Genomic DNA, 15,016 nt, shown 5'->3' with positions numbered 1-15,016 from the left:
GTTCCACTGCTTGGCTCACAAGAGACAGCTAGGCCTGTGGAAACCCCACAGGGCCTGCAGGCCCCCTCTGCCAGCCCACAGGCTGCATCCCATCTAGCAAACCCCCCAAGAGAGCTGGGGGTCTTGGAGGACAGCAATTGCCCACCGAGAAAATAGGCCACCAGCACAAGTGAGCATGGTCAGATGGCGTCACCTTCATGTATGAATAAGAGCATTTTTATGGAGACAGGGATTTTTCTTACTCTGTTTCCAGAACACTGGTTTCAGGGGCACAGACTTTGCACACAAGATGGTAATGACTTTTTAATGACCTTAAGGGGACTGGTGTCCAGGCGGCAGTGAATCAATCTCACTGGGAGGTTCATAGTGAGAGGGAAGATGGAACACCTGAAACCAAAGGGGGAAAAACAAACTGCAAATACATATATATTTTCTTTGCTAACATTACTTGGTAATTAGACAATTACAGGAAACAGCTTCCCAGCAGCTGGCATTTCCACTGTGAGAGCGGAGGAGGGATGGCAGCAACTGTGAACTCCTCACATTTATTACAGAAAATATTATTGGAGTTTACTGTCGTGGGTACCATGCACTCCTCCAGTGTCCAGTGCATTCTGATGAGCTGCTGAGCGTTCAGCCAAGAGCAGAACTCCTCCTCTCAGGGTCTGTTCAGGGCCTGCTCTGCTGAGTCTTAAATGAGCTGGCCTGGCCCATGCTGATGAATGAGGAATTGCCTTGAAAATATCGGGGATGCTTTTGAAACCACCCAGAGTCAGGCCAGTCTTGAGAATAGATGGTGTTGGGGGCAGCGTTTTGGAAGCAGGAAGAGAGGGGGTAGAGGCCTGTGGAGAACTTGCCATCACTCACATGGTGGGGTCAGAGGGTAGTGCAGGACCCCCACTGCCCCAACCCAAGTGCTGGAACCCTGCAGCCTTCCCACATCCCTGCCCTCCTCAAAACTCTCCTCCTCCCAGAAGCCTGCCGTGCTGAGTGACTGCTCCCCCTCGGCTGCGCATCTGATGAGTGACTGAGGTTATTCTGCCGACAGCCGTGGGGTAGGCCCCGTCATGGCCCCATTTTATAGATGGGGAAATGTATTTATAAACTCCTGCCACCGTGATTACATCTATTTGTCTGCACTTTTTTTTTTTAATTATACTCCAAGTTCTAGGGTACATGTGCACAACGTGCAGGCCTGTCACATATGCATCCATGTGCCATGCTGGTGTGCTGCACCCATCAACTCGTCACCTAACATTAGGTATATCTCCCAATGCCATCCCTCCCCCATCCCCCCACCCCTTGTTGTAATGAGCTTGGTCTGCCCTTTGTGCTTGTTTATGGAGGGCTTTGTAAGAACCCTAAGTGACATTCACAGATGGAGAAGAGTGCCTTTTGTGATGGATTGTAAGCTCCTGAATAGGGACACTGTGTATGTCCTGCCTCTCTCAGCCATACATTAGGTGCAGCCCTGCTCCCTGCCCCTCCTATAGTGCAGGTCTCCGAGGACAGGAAGCCCTCCCTTCTCAGTGGACATGACTCCATCGGCCACACTGTCAGAGAGTTAACTGCACCATCTAATCAGGCAAATGGTTGTTTCCTCTCACAGGTCCTGGCAGTCAGTAACTTTTGAAAGGCAGCCTGCCTCCTTCATCCGTATCGTTGGGACACACAACACAGCAAATGAGGTAAGGGTCTCTTTTCATGAGAGGTGTCATGAGATTTCATGATGTACAGGTAAATGCTACATCCTGAGTTAAGTGGAATTGTTTGTTCTGCCTGCTAATGGCCTGTTTTTGAGACAGCTTGGTGTGGAGAAAGTCCTGCAATTGCACAGTGGGGATATCATTATCATTTTTGGATATCTCTTCATTAGCAAATGAAAGCCAGCTCCTATTGCTTTGCTAATTCCTACAGCTCTCTGTGGAATCGGCCAACCACAGAGGCCTTGAGAGGTCAAACACCCCATCCCCTGTCTCTGAGTACTCAGCCCTCCCAAATGACAGCAACTGCATGAGGTTCCTTGCCCCTCTGAGCATGGCGTCTAGCAGGCGGCCGTGCTGCTGACTTATCACTCCCTTGCTGTTCTGTAGTCACACTGTGTCAAGCGTGTGCCTCCGAAGAACCTCTGGTTTAAGAGAGGCAGCATAGGAAATGATGGGTCGAAATGCAACAGGTAGATGAGAAACATAAAAGTGGCAACATTTCTGCAATTTTACCTTTCCGTGATCTTTCTCAGATTTATGCAGGATTGGCTCTGTGGTGTGCCACCAGGACAGTCGCATGGGGCCCAGTGCTTGGGGTTTAATGCTCTGTGGCACCATCTTGAAATGCTTAGGGTCTTTTTACCTTTGAATTGTGTTTTATAAATGAAGCTCCACGGCACAGTGGAACACACACCAGGACCTTGGAGCCTCAGCCCACACACAATCCCGCCTCCTGCCCCTTCCCACCTTCCTGCCATGAGCTGTCAGCCACCCACTCCCTGAGCCAGGATGCCTGGGTTCTGCTTGGCCTGCCCCTCCTCATCTCACCCATGATCACCGCCCTCTCTACCCCCAAAAGGGGCCCTGGCACAGGGATGGACGGGGCCAGAGTCTTGTGTGAGTCTTGAGCTCAAGTCACAGGACAGTGCCCTGGGTGCCTGTGAGGGGCTACGCTGGCTGGCAGGCCGGTGGGGGTGGGGTGTCCCTGTGCCCGAGGGAGCACAACATTAAGTAGCAAATAATAACCAGCATGACAGCTTGAGAGAGAGACCCTAGATGAAAGCAGAAAGGTTTTTTACTGCTTTTTGAACACAGGGCTCCTTGTTTCCATCCAGCAAATGGGCCCTGTGCTTGGGATTCATGCATTGTCTTTATGGAATTAAAATTTCCCCAGAACACATCAAGGTGTTTCTGGTACTTCAAAAAGCATTTTTAAACGTGAAAATATTGTGATAATTTAAATTCATTTTGGCTTTTTATTTATTTAGAATAAAAATGGTCCACATCTACAATGTGTTTCTTGCAGAGAGGAACTCGTAAACAGAAACCTGGAACGTTTCCTCTTGCCTCTTTATTTCAAAACAAATCTGAAAACTATGAAAGTAAAAAAAATGATGTTTTCTAAAGAAAAATTCAAGAATTATAAACACCAGGTCATAAACAATTGAAATTTTTACATAGTAACATATTGAAATCGAGTTCACATTTTTCATTTGTAGTTCTTGCTTTTCATGCACTGCATCCCCCCAAAAATTCTAGATCAGTTTTTTTAATTCCTAAATGGAACCCTGAAATTTTGTATTACAACAGAAGGAATTCTCAAGTCAAAAAAGGCTAAGAAGCAGCAAGGCAAGTCTGCCCAGGGCCTTCTTCTAGGGCTGCCCTCGGTCCCAACCCCGTTACCTCAGTGACCAAGGAAGAAGAAAAGAATCTTGGACTTTTTTTTCAAAGCTATTCTAGATGAAGAATGATTTCCCATTACAGAGCTCTGAAGTTGGAGTGTAAGACCTCTCTTTCATGATGAGTTTCCCAAAAATATCTGTGCCAGGGTCCCCAACCACTTTGGTGGAGATTGGACCAGCCATTTTAAAAGGGTTGGATAGTAGGTCACTAGTTAACTTGTGATCCATCCCGTTTGGCTAGTGAATAACTTGCTCAGTTGTCTTTTTGAATCAGTTATTGATCGGGGGAAAAAGCCTCAAAGTAGTGTTGCCAACTGGGAAACATCTTTTTTTTTTTTTTTTTTTTTTTTTTTTAATACAGAGTCTCACTCTGTCACCCAGGCTGGAGTGCAGTGGCACAATCTCAGCTCACTGCAACCTCTGCCCCCTGCGTTCAAGTGATTCTTCTGCCTCAACCTCTCAATTAGCTGGGATTATAGGTGCCCGCCACCACACTCAGCCAATTTTTGTAAATTTTTTTAGTAGAGACAGGTTTCACCATGTTGGCCAGCCTGGTGTCAAACTCCTGACCTCAGGTGATCCACCTGCCTCAGCCTCCCAAAGTGCTAGGATTACAGGCGTGAGCTACCATGCTGGGCCAGGAATCATCTTAAGTCAGAAAATAAATAATGAACAGGATCTCATTCTCAGAGCACAAAAAAGGCACAATAAGCCAGGTGCGTTGGCTCATGCCTGTAATCCCAACACTTTGGGAGGCTGAGGCCACAGGTTCACTTGAGCCCAGGAGTTCAAGGCCAACCTGGGAAACATAGTGAGACCTTGTCTCTACTTAAAAAAAAAAAAAAAAAAAAAAATGCCGGGCCTGGTGGCTCAGGCCTGTAATCCCAGCACTTTGGAAGGCCAAGACAGATGGATCACTTGAGGTCAGAAGTTCGGGACCAGCCTGGCTAACATGGTAAAACCCCATCTGTGCTAAAAATACAAAAATTAGCTGGACACGTTGGTACGTGCCTGTATTCCCAGCTACATGGGAGGCTGAGGCAGGAGGATCGCTTAAACCCAGGAGGCTGAGGTCGCAGTGAGCCGAGATCGTGCCACTGCACTCCAGTCTCGGCAACAGAACGAGGCTCCATCTCAATTAAAAAAAAAAAAGAAAGAAAGAAAGAAAACCAGTTAGCAGGCACGGTGGTGTGCACCTATAGTCCCCGTTACCCAGGAGGCTGAGGCAGGAGGATCACTTGAGCCTAGGAGTTCGAGGCTGCAGTGAGCTATGATTATACCACTGCACTCCAGCCCTGGGCAACAGAGTGAGACCCTGACTCAAAAAACACAAAATGTACAAAAAAGCTGAACTTTATTGGGCATCAAGAGTACAGCAAACCCTCAGAGAATGTTCTTTACTGCAGCATACTGGGTTCTGGGACATTATTTGAAAAAAGTTTAACACCTATCTTAGAGAACAATGGAAATATGTGTAAGCCAGTATGGCAGAGTTCAGAGGCGTGAGGGACAGGGGTCACATCAGGGAAGGAGGATGACTTGGGCTGGTCAGGCAGGATTCCTGGGAGAGACAGCTCTAGAGGATATGACTGCATGGACAAGAGCACTTCGTGAAGCTGGGGAGGGCCGCAGCATAGGACAGGAGGCTGGAGATGAGAGTGCGGCACCACCCTGATTCACAGTCCCGTGGGAGCCAGAACTGTGCCATCAAAAACAGGGGTCAGGGTACCTCTCTCACTATGGAGCGTGGCCTGGAGGGCAGAGGACGCAGGGTTTCCTCTGTCTGTCCCTGCTTGTTTGCTAAGTAACATCAGCAGCTGTCTCAGCTGGCTATTCCGTTGGCTAAAGTAACACATTGATTTCTTACAGTCCCAGAGGCTGGGAGTCTGAGGTCAGGGTGCCAGCAGGCTCTGGTTCTTGGTGAGGGCCGTCTTCTGGGTTCTGTCCTCAGACGGCCTTCTTTGGTGTGTGCACTTCCGCGAGAGAGAGTGACAGAGGGCGCAGGGATGAGCGCTCGGTCTCTTTTCCTGTAAGGACAGCAATCCCATCACGGGGGTTCCACCCTCATGACCTCCGCTGAACCTGATCACTTCCCAAAGACCCCACTTCTAATCCCATTCCATCAGGGGTTAGGGCTTCCACTGAGGAATTTGGGAGGGACACAAGCATCAGTCCATAACAGTGGGCTTCGTTTTAGTCAGAGCCAGAGAAACACTGTTTCCCTTTAGCTACTCAGCGTTTGTGAACCCAGAGATTTTATGCTAGTTTCAAAAACTATCGATGGAGTTGGTCTATGGCATGGAAAGGTCTGTCTGTCTGTGTGCGCACAATAAAGGGAAATCTGGGCGAACACACGCTTTGCCAAATGGCCCAGGCAGGCCTGTCTTCTGCAGGTGCTTCGCCATCAAGACAGGGGCGGGCAGAGCAGGGACTGGTGGGGAAGCACAGCATAGAGGCTCCTGTGGAAGAGCATTCAAGAGAAGACGGTGGCTGGGCAGTTTGGCAAAAGGTGGGAAGTGGCCTGGGCAGTGTGTAAGTAGCAGCTAGCAGAGCGGCCGGCTGTTTAGAGACACCTGAAGTCATTTTTGGGGGCAGGAGCTCAGTGAGTTGATAGCTCTGCAACAGTGACCGTGGAAACTGCCCCAAACTCCAAACACCCCCGGCAGCTGCTGGAATAGGAGAAGGCGGACAGCAGGCAGTGCGTGGGAGCAGGTCCCCCAGGCTGGCCTGACTGAGCTAAGGCGGACTGGGATTTCTTGCCTGCTGTAGGTGTGTATCTGTCTTGCTCCAGTCGGCCAGGTCTTCCTGCATCCAAAGGCTCAGGCTCCGTCTGCTGCATGCTAATTTTCCCCGCTTCCCTCCTATCCGTCCAGCTCTCAGGCGACAGCGGCCGCGGCAGTCTGTGAGTGTAGATTTCTTGATCACCTGCTCTGGCACGCTTCTGATTTCCTGCGGCATTCCATCCCTCTCCTCTGGGAAGTGTACGTCTGCTACTGGCATTTGTCTCTCATCTTCCTTTGTGAGCACCGCAGCAACGAATTCATTTAATTTTTTAGCTACATTTATGACTTCTGTCAATAAATTCCCCCAATGCTTACCTCTTAAAGACTCCACCACTTCCTTCTGTAACCCCTGTTCCTTGTGTACCCAGCATCATCCTTATCATTTATCTTAACTCCTCAGAGCACTCCACTTCCACTTCCCCCCAGTGTGTGCTTCTGTCGTCCTCTGCTCCCTGCTCACCTGGCTCTGGAAGCTCCCCTGTGCTTGGCCCGGTGCTCACGCATGTCTTTCCTTTACCCTCAAACGCTTCCCCCGACTCCTTTGTCTTCCTCCCATGCTCAGCACTAGATGGCAGACAGATGTCGGTGTGTCTTTCAGCACATCCACCCTCCGCTTCCATTGTTTCCATGCATCTGATTGTCCCCACTGCCTGTGGCCAAGGAGGTCCTTCTTGACCATTTCCTCAGTCACCTTATGGTGGTCTCAGCTGCCAGCTTAGCAAGCTCATGGTCATTCCTTCAATGCTAATCGACTCTGAGCCACTGGGGAGACAGACACTGCTCCTCTTCTAAGTCTCTCATGTCTAAAATAAACTAGACCTTGTCAACAACATTACAAACATCGAGGGAATCTTTAGTTTCAGCCCCAAAAACTGCTCAAAACCACACTGGTTCTGATGTACGGGGTCTCCCAGAAACCCTTCCATTTCATATTATTAATTATCTGAGCAAATAACAGAGGCACATACCTACATCCTTAAATAAACTCAACTGGGAGTAAATAAGATCAATTCTATGCACCCATGAAAATCAGGCAGTGATGTTCAAGAAACAGAAGTTATGCCTGTTTCTTTTTATGGCTTTTATAAAAACGTGGGTTTGAAAGTTCTGGAGTGATTTTTTTCAGTACACAGGGAGCTCAGGGGCCCACAAGCAGTCTTGAGGGTTAAAAAGGACTGTAGGAAAAGGAAACTCACTGCAATGTATTCAGAAAGACAGGGTTTCTGCTCACAAGAACCTACATTAAAGCTTTTACCAAGTCAATAACAGAAACTCAGGATGGTATTGACAGGCTTAGGCAGCTCTCAGGTTCCATTTTACTTACTGAATTTATATAGTGAGGAGAGAGGCTGTGTCATATTCATCTTTGTATCCCTGGCACCTAGCAGGGTGCCTGGCACGTGTAAGCATAGAGGACCTGTTAGCTTAATGAATGGGTGAGTGATCTCATCTGTACACCCATCTCTCCCTCTCCCAGTCAGTCAATCAAAGAAAGCAATAAAGGAAAAGATGTAGTAAATCAACTTTTCATTATCAAGAGGCCGTGGCATTCCAATACAGAGTTTCTATAGTCATATGGAGGATTTTCTTAAACCAGAAACATTTGTAAATGGAAAAGTATGTGCACCAGATATCTCAGCATCTCCTAGCTTAGGACCCTTATAATAATAATCATTATTATTAATCACAATAATAGTAGCTAATATTTGCTGAGCACTTACTGTGTGACAGGTTCTCTTCCAGCCCTTTATATTTATGACATGATTTAATCCTCATATAGGAAGTAGGTTCCACTCTCACCCTCATTTTAAAGATGAGGAAACTCAATACTAAGTGTTGGCAAAATTGTGGAGCAGTGGGCAGTTCTCCTCCAGTGCTGTGGGCAGATGGACCGACCCTGTCACTCTGGAGAAGAGTTTGGTGTTTTGTCCTAAAGGAGCATGTGCACACATTCACCCTGTGGCTGAGCATTCACTTCCACTCCTCTGTGTATTCTCCAACGAAGCTCTTGTGCCAGTTTAGGAGGCAAGAGTGAGGATGCTGTCACCGCAGCCTTGTTCATCCTGAACCCAATGGGACACCACGAGCATCCATCCACAGAGGATGGGCAAGCAAAGCACAGCATCTCATACAACGGGCTGCAGGGACTGTAGGTGGATGAACATAATAGCGTGTTGAAGGACAGAAGCCAGACACCAAAGAGTACATGTACTAGGATTACATTCATGGAAACTTCAAAAGCAGGCAAAGCTTCACTACAACATTCATGCATACACAACTGGTAAAACTGCTAAGAAAAAGAAAGCAAGGGGACGAATCTTATCTGAGCCAGAATTGGGGTTTCCTCAGTGAGGGGGAGGCACCACTGTTTCTTGTCCCACATGGTATTTCTATGGGAAAACTGTGCCTTATAGCATACAGTTTTGGCAGTAGAAAGTTTAGAGGCAACTGAGGCTGAGAGACATTAACTAATTTGTACGAGATCACCCCAGTCTTGAGTGGCAGAATCAGAATGTGAATCCAGGCAGTCTGGGTATAACATCAAGGCCGCTGCGTCTCCCACAAAGGCATAATAGACGGCAATGTGCAAAATGAGCCCAGCTGCACCCTGGCCCACAACTCTGAGTCAGCCATTGATAAGCAGGTGGCTGTGAGCATGCTGTGCACACCAGTTTGTGCTAGATCTTGGGGAGAAACTGAGGCAGGACCCGTCCTTAAGGGGATGGCAGCTTCACCACCTGGTAGAAATGAATCCCCATTAAAAAGCCCCTTAACTCTGGGTGAGATTTCAAATGGCTGTACCTGATTGATGGTAGACACATCAGTGAATGAAGACAGCAGCCAGCCCTGAAGGAGGAGGGTGAGTCCTGATCTGTAAAACGGATCGAGTGATCCTGGCCCTTGGAGTTTGGGAGCCATGAATGAGTTTATATCTGAGAGGACCTGGGAGGGTGGGAGGGTGCAGAGCACTCTGCAGGCTCGCCGCTCCTTATTCCAAGGAGAGTGATCAGCCCACGAGTGTGTCAGAGGAGCATCTGCATGAGCTGACAGCAGCAGGACAGAAAGTCTACAAGTGGCTCCTTGAGCTGCCCTCCAGGACCACTTGGCTCAGGGCCTGGAGTGAGGCAGAATTTATTTACAGGCTTTGGTCAGACCAGTGAGTGGCTCTAGGCTCCCATGCCACCCTCGTTCCCATAGCAACCTGTGGCTGTAGTGGAAAAAAACAAAACAGGGAAACAGACTCTTAAAAAAAAAAAATGAAACAAATGCTCCTTCCTGGCGTGGTGATAATTATTTCTGAGGTCCCCCTGCCCCAGGTCTGATTCCACTCTCTCTGGCCCCGTGAGGACTTCCCCGGCAGCATCCTCCAGAAGACTATCGTCTCAGCCCAGCAGCACCTCAAAGCAGTCACATGCTGGCTCCAGGGCCAGAACTCCCAGTGGGCCAGCAGCAGCATGAAGCAGACGTCCTGGTGGCAGAGCGCAGAGAGAGCAAATGGAGAGGCAGACCCCTCCCTGCAAAAGCTCCTGGTCTGCAGAGAGCACCAGTTCCAGGCTTCAGACTCCACTTCTGTGCGGGAGAGAACCTGGCCCTCCAGGGGCTTCATGTCCCAGCAACTGGAAATGGATGCCCACAAAGAAAACCTGCTTTTTGGGAATAGAAATGATGGAAACAAACTTAGGTTTCAGATGGCAGCACGGAGGCCCTGTATGGTGTATGCCAGGTACTGGGCCAGAGAGGAGGCAGTGCAGGGACAGCCGGGATAGTCAGGCCCAGCTGGCAGCCTGGCACCTGTGGATCTGCGTAATAGTCCTAGCAGGAGGCTCTGACTGGCTCCCCACCACGCTGCAGTTCTTGAGAGCAGAGACTGAGTTGTAGCATCTTTGTGTCCTCAGCACCCAGCCTAGTGCCTGGCACACAGTAACCCCTCCATAAATCAGACCATGGGCCAGCGCATCGGTGCGGGATTCCAAGGGGAATAAGCTCTCAGGAATCACTTGTGACAGCCTGAAGCCAGATGAAGGAATAACTGAAGATGGCATCACGGCTGTGACTGCCATGCCCTTGGAGGATGGCAGAGCTCTGATGGTTATGAGAGAGTCTGGAAGCATTCGGTTGCACAAAAATGTAGGCTGGGGGAGAGGCAGTGAAAGCTGAGCCATCCAAACAAAAACTTGGATTTAAGGATTATACCTGCAGATAATGATCAAAGCCAGGTGCCTCAGAAGAGCCAGGCTAAGAAGAAAGGGGTGTGGAGGCTCTAGAAGCTGGTTCCACGAACCAGCACTGGGCAGGCAGGGAGGCGGACGATGCACTGAGGGGAGCGAGCAGTGAGTGGAAGGAAGGGAGGGGGCCTCGGCACTGGTGCCAGCTTCACCTCCAGCCAGCTGTGTGGCCCCAGTGTCATTTCACCTCCCTGCCTCTCAGGACACTTGCCTTTGAAATAAGGAGAGTGAACTAGATCTTAAAGCTTCCTTCCCAGTGAGACAGGAAAAAAGGCAGAAAAATACTTAGTTTGTTTCATAATTATAAAAGAAGACCTTTTAGGCCGGGCATGGTGGCTCACGCCTGTAATCCCAGCACTTTGGGAGGCCCAGGCGGGTGGATCACGAGGTCAGATCGAGACCATCCTGGCTAACACGGTGAAACCCCGTCTCTACTTAAAAAAAAAAAAATCAGCTGGGCGTGGTGGTGGGCGCCTGTAGTCCCAGCTACTCGGGAGGCTGAGGCAGGAGAATGGCGTGAACCCGGGAGGCGGAGCTTGCAGTGAGCCGAGATCGCGCCACTGCACTCCAGCCTGGGCGACAGAGCGAGACTCCGTCTCAAAAAAAAAAAAAAAAAAAAGACCTTTCATGGGCTTCTTTATATTTAAATGTTTGTTATGAAAGATTTTATTGGAAGAAAAGAGAGGAAATGCAGGACAACATTGAGCACATATGGTTGTTTCAGACACTGCACAATCCTTAGATCTGTCGTACTGGAGCAACAATAATTCTCCATCCTCAGCTGGCCTGGGACAAAGTGCCCCCAGACCTGGGCAGATGAGTACCCAGGAGCCTCCCAGCAGTGAGACGCATGGAGACAGCAGCTTGTGAGGGTCCCCTCAGATGTGTCCCATTGCTGTGCCAGCAGTGAGGGGTGATGCTGGAAGCCTCCACGCAGCTAGAGCCCTGTGAGACAGAAGGTGCATGCAGAGCCTGGTCACACAAAGTGAAGAACCGCCCAGGCAGCCGGAGACACATGGGCCAGCCCTGTGGGGAGAGCAGGGCAATGGCTGGGCTCTCTTGGTGCCTGTCCGGTGTGGGAAGGGGGCCCTGGTGAGGCCACATCTATCAGGTGGGGAGATTCAGGCATCCCAGAAGCCTGCGAACAAGAACACTTCCCTTTTTTTGTTTCTTAGTTTTTCAAAAAAATAACTAAAAGATACCTCTACCACTCTATGGCCGAATCCATTAAGACAAGAAAGTAACTCTCTCCCTGGAACTCTGGAGTGTACACACATAAAAAACAGGGCAGGAATTCCAGGGCTGCCTGGGGTGATAGGGATTGGAAAGGCTCTTCTTCCAGAACCTTCCAAGCATCAGAGTTCCAGTTATCTGTGGATACCTTGGCCTATGTGAATATGAGAAAATGATATTGTAAAGTTTTTTTAAAAGCTGTTGCCATATATAAGCATTGTCACCGAGAAACTTACCTCCATACCTAGTGCAAAAATATTTGGGTATCCTATCACCCTAAGCAATACTGAAAATTTGTTGCTCGCAATTTGGGAATGTCTCCCTATGAAGTAATTCCTGGTTTTGTTTTTTGTTGTGTTTGTTTTTGAGACAGAGTCTCACTCTGTCTTCTGGCTGGAGTGCAGTGGCGCCACCTCGGCTCACTACAACTTCCGCCTCCCAGGTTCAAGCAATTCTCCTGTCTTAGCCTCCCGAGCAGCTGGGATTACAGGCACCCGCCACCACACCTGGCTCATTTTTGTATTTTTAGTAGAGACCAGGTTTCGACATGTCGGCCGGGATGGTCTCGAACTCTTGACCTTAAGTGATCCGCCTCTCTCAGCCTCCCAAAATGCTGTGATTACAAGGTGTGAGCCACCATGCCCAGCCCCTAACTGAAAACAATGTGTTGGGCTGTTTAGATGCACATAAAAAACCAAGGTTTATCAAAAGGGATATTTTGTTGGGGGCACTCGTCTTCATTTTTAAAGAACAAAAACAAAACATCTCTGCAGTCTGTAGATGGACTGTTCTGCTCTGAGGCGAGCATAAGACAGATGTTAATGGTGACCATCGTCAGGATCTGTTATGTCACTGAACGCTGGGTGGGTGTGTGATGCCACCACACCAGCCACTGTGAAAGGGAAATAGGGGATCTTTAGGGGAGTGTAAGTTAGAAGCCATGGCTTTGCATCTGACTTGTGGACAGACATCAAGAGGTAGGTATCTATTTTATAAAGATTCGTCAACTTGTATTTGTAAGTTGAAAGCTTGGATCAGAAATCCTATTTGTATTGGTTGGCATGAAAGCAGTCTGTGGAAGTTACTCAGGAGGAACCAGGAAAGCAAGGCAGAGTCATTGATCAACATTTATTAAATTTCCCCAATTTCTGCTGCAGTTCACAGTGGACTCTTATGCCAACTTGGGAAAATTAGCAAAGGCTTCTGCTTTTAAAAACCTTGAAAATTTGTCAAGCAAATAGTGCTCAGGGAATCCTTCTAATGAGAGGCAGCAGCCACCAAGCAGCTGAGGAATTAGCCTAGTCACCAAGAAGGGGCTAGCACATTTGTGTGCATCCTGTCCAGGGTTCATGGAGAAAAGAACACCCAGGCTATCTCCAGCATGTGGTGAATTATGGCTCCCAGAGAGGCCAGGCAAAGTGATCATAAACAGCAGCTACAGAAAAGGACACCCGATTGTGACTGAGGCTGTGTCGGATTCATACACACGACCACATTCCAAATTAGCCGGCTTCTCTCGGGGGTGAGATCCAGAGGCCATTGAAGACGGTTCAGCGAAGGTGCCCCTTTGTGAGCAGCGGCAATCAAACAGGCTAATGGGATACATGATTGCTGAAAAGGGGAAGGGAGAATGATGCGGCGGCCGGAGTAATGGTTTTGCATAAATCAGTAGTGCGGCTCTGCCCAGTATGTCTCAGCTACTTTTGGTCACATCCTTTCCAAGAGGTATTGCAGTCTTGGGAAAGGTTGGAGAAAAGAAATTGAATCACATGAGCTTCTGAGCAAAGAGAGACTCAGGACTTGGCTGTTCCACCTAGAGGGAGGCCCAAAGGTGCCTGGTGGAAAGAAGTGGGCTGAGGAGCTTGGGGTTACGGTGGGAAGGGGAGGGCCACATGCCTAGTATTTCCAGATTTCCCCCCTACCATGGCAGTGATGACTTCCTCCAAGCTGCCATCACCCTCCTCCAGCTCATGTGTATAAAAAGCACTGCCGCCTCCCTTCCCTCACACTCCTCTCCAAGGGCCGGAGGCAGCTTCACGCCCAGCCCCAGCAGCGTGGCCACCAGTGAAGGTGCCAGTTTCCCCACGACAGGCTTGCTTTTCACTCCCGCTCCCAAGAACAGAATTGGGACCACCCACAGCCCCCCCGCCCCGAATGCCCATTTGCATTGCGTGCAAATCTGAGGATTTCTGGGGTCCCAGGAGAAGTAACCCCAGCCTTGTACACGTTGATGGGCATCTGAGTGGTCCAGGAGCTAGCTAGGTGTTGGCTTACACACTTGCCACATTTGGCTGAAGGCTGCTAGGCTTAAATCATCAACAGAGATGACTGAGGCAGGCACACTGCTCCACAGAGGGGTGACCAGAGTGAACTGCAGACAGGCTGCCAGGAGTGAGGTGCCAGGGCCCAGATCTTTATGTGGAAATCTTCTCCTCGTTCCCTTTGCCTGGAAAGCAGCTCCCCTCCCTGCCTCCCAACCCCTCAAGGCCTCACCTGTGCACACCTTCCTCTCTGTAGCCTGCCCTGACCTCTCTTCCAGGCAAAATTAGTTTCTCACACACCTCTGATGTATGAACTATTACTGATCCCGTGCTGGTAGAATTGTTTGTGTGAGGCAGGCATGTTGATACAGTGGAAAGGTCCAGGCTTAAGGGATGCACAACCCTGAGGTTCATTCCCAGCCTGCCACTTGCCATTTGCAGAAGAGTGAACACAGGCCCCAGCACAGAGGTGCCTCTGCCCCCATCTGCCTGAGAGGTCCTGAGGGCAGGAGCCGTGCTGTGGGCGCACCTGCTGGAGTCTGCACTCAGTGAAATCACTGCAGGGAAGGGGTCTGTGAGAGTCTTTGGCATGAGTGCAGGTCTGAGCTGCTGTGCCTGGAGCCCGGGACCTGCTGCTGCCACTTTCTGTAGCACCACAGTATGCCCGTCCCCATCCCTTCCAGGGAACCCTGACAGTCACTGTGGGCACTTTCTGTAGCACCACAGTATGCCCGTCCCCATCCCTTCCAGGGAACCCTGACAGTCACTGTGGGCCCTTTTCTTTCCTTTATCAGTCTCATCCAGTCTGTTACCAAATTCTGTTCTTTCTGATTTGAAAATGACTCTTTCCTATTGATTCCAAATTGCTAAATCAGAGGATTCCAAGGTTTAAAGGTTTCTTGTCATCCAGACTTTTAAAATACTTGTTATTTGAATTTGTCACCACAAACTTATATTCCTTTTTAAATAACTTTTTTAGTTTAAGAAAGATTAGTTTTTAAAGAGTCTTGTAGGCTGGGCGTGGTAGCTCACGCCTATAATCCCAGCACTTTGGGAGGCCGAGGTGGGCGGATCATGAGGTCAAGAGATGGAGACCATCCTGGCCAACATGGTGAAACCCCGTCT

General features: G+C 49.3%; 1 protein-coding gene across 3 annotated transcripts in view; it reads left to right on the top strand.

The window, feature by feature from the left end:
• BTBD9 (BTB domain containing 9) overlaps positions 1-15,016 on the top strand; it is a 477,403-nt gene that overhangs the window by 451,937 nt on the left and 10,450 nt on the right. For all 3 annotated transcript variants that reach the window (XM_030796183.1, XM_030796182.1, XM_030796184.1), the window contains exon 10: positions 1,610-1,688. In XM_030796183.1, coding sequence (XP_030652043.1) covers positions 1,610-1,688 — 79 coding nt within the window. The remainder of the gene's footprint in view (positions 1-1,609; positions 1,689-15,016) is intronic.

Source organism: Nomascus leucogenys, chromosome 17 (genome assembly GCF_006542625.1).
Source record: "Nomascus leucogenys isolate Asia chromosome 17, Asia_NLE_v1, whole genome shotgun sequence".
Taxonomy (NCBI): domain Eukaryota; kingdom Metazoa; phylum Chordata; class Mammalia; order Primates; family Hylobatidae; genus Nomascus; species Nomascus leucogenys.
The sequence above is the reverse complement of the archived record's forward strand: the minus strand, read 5'-3'. Positions and strand labels throughout refer to the sequence as shown.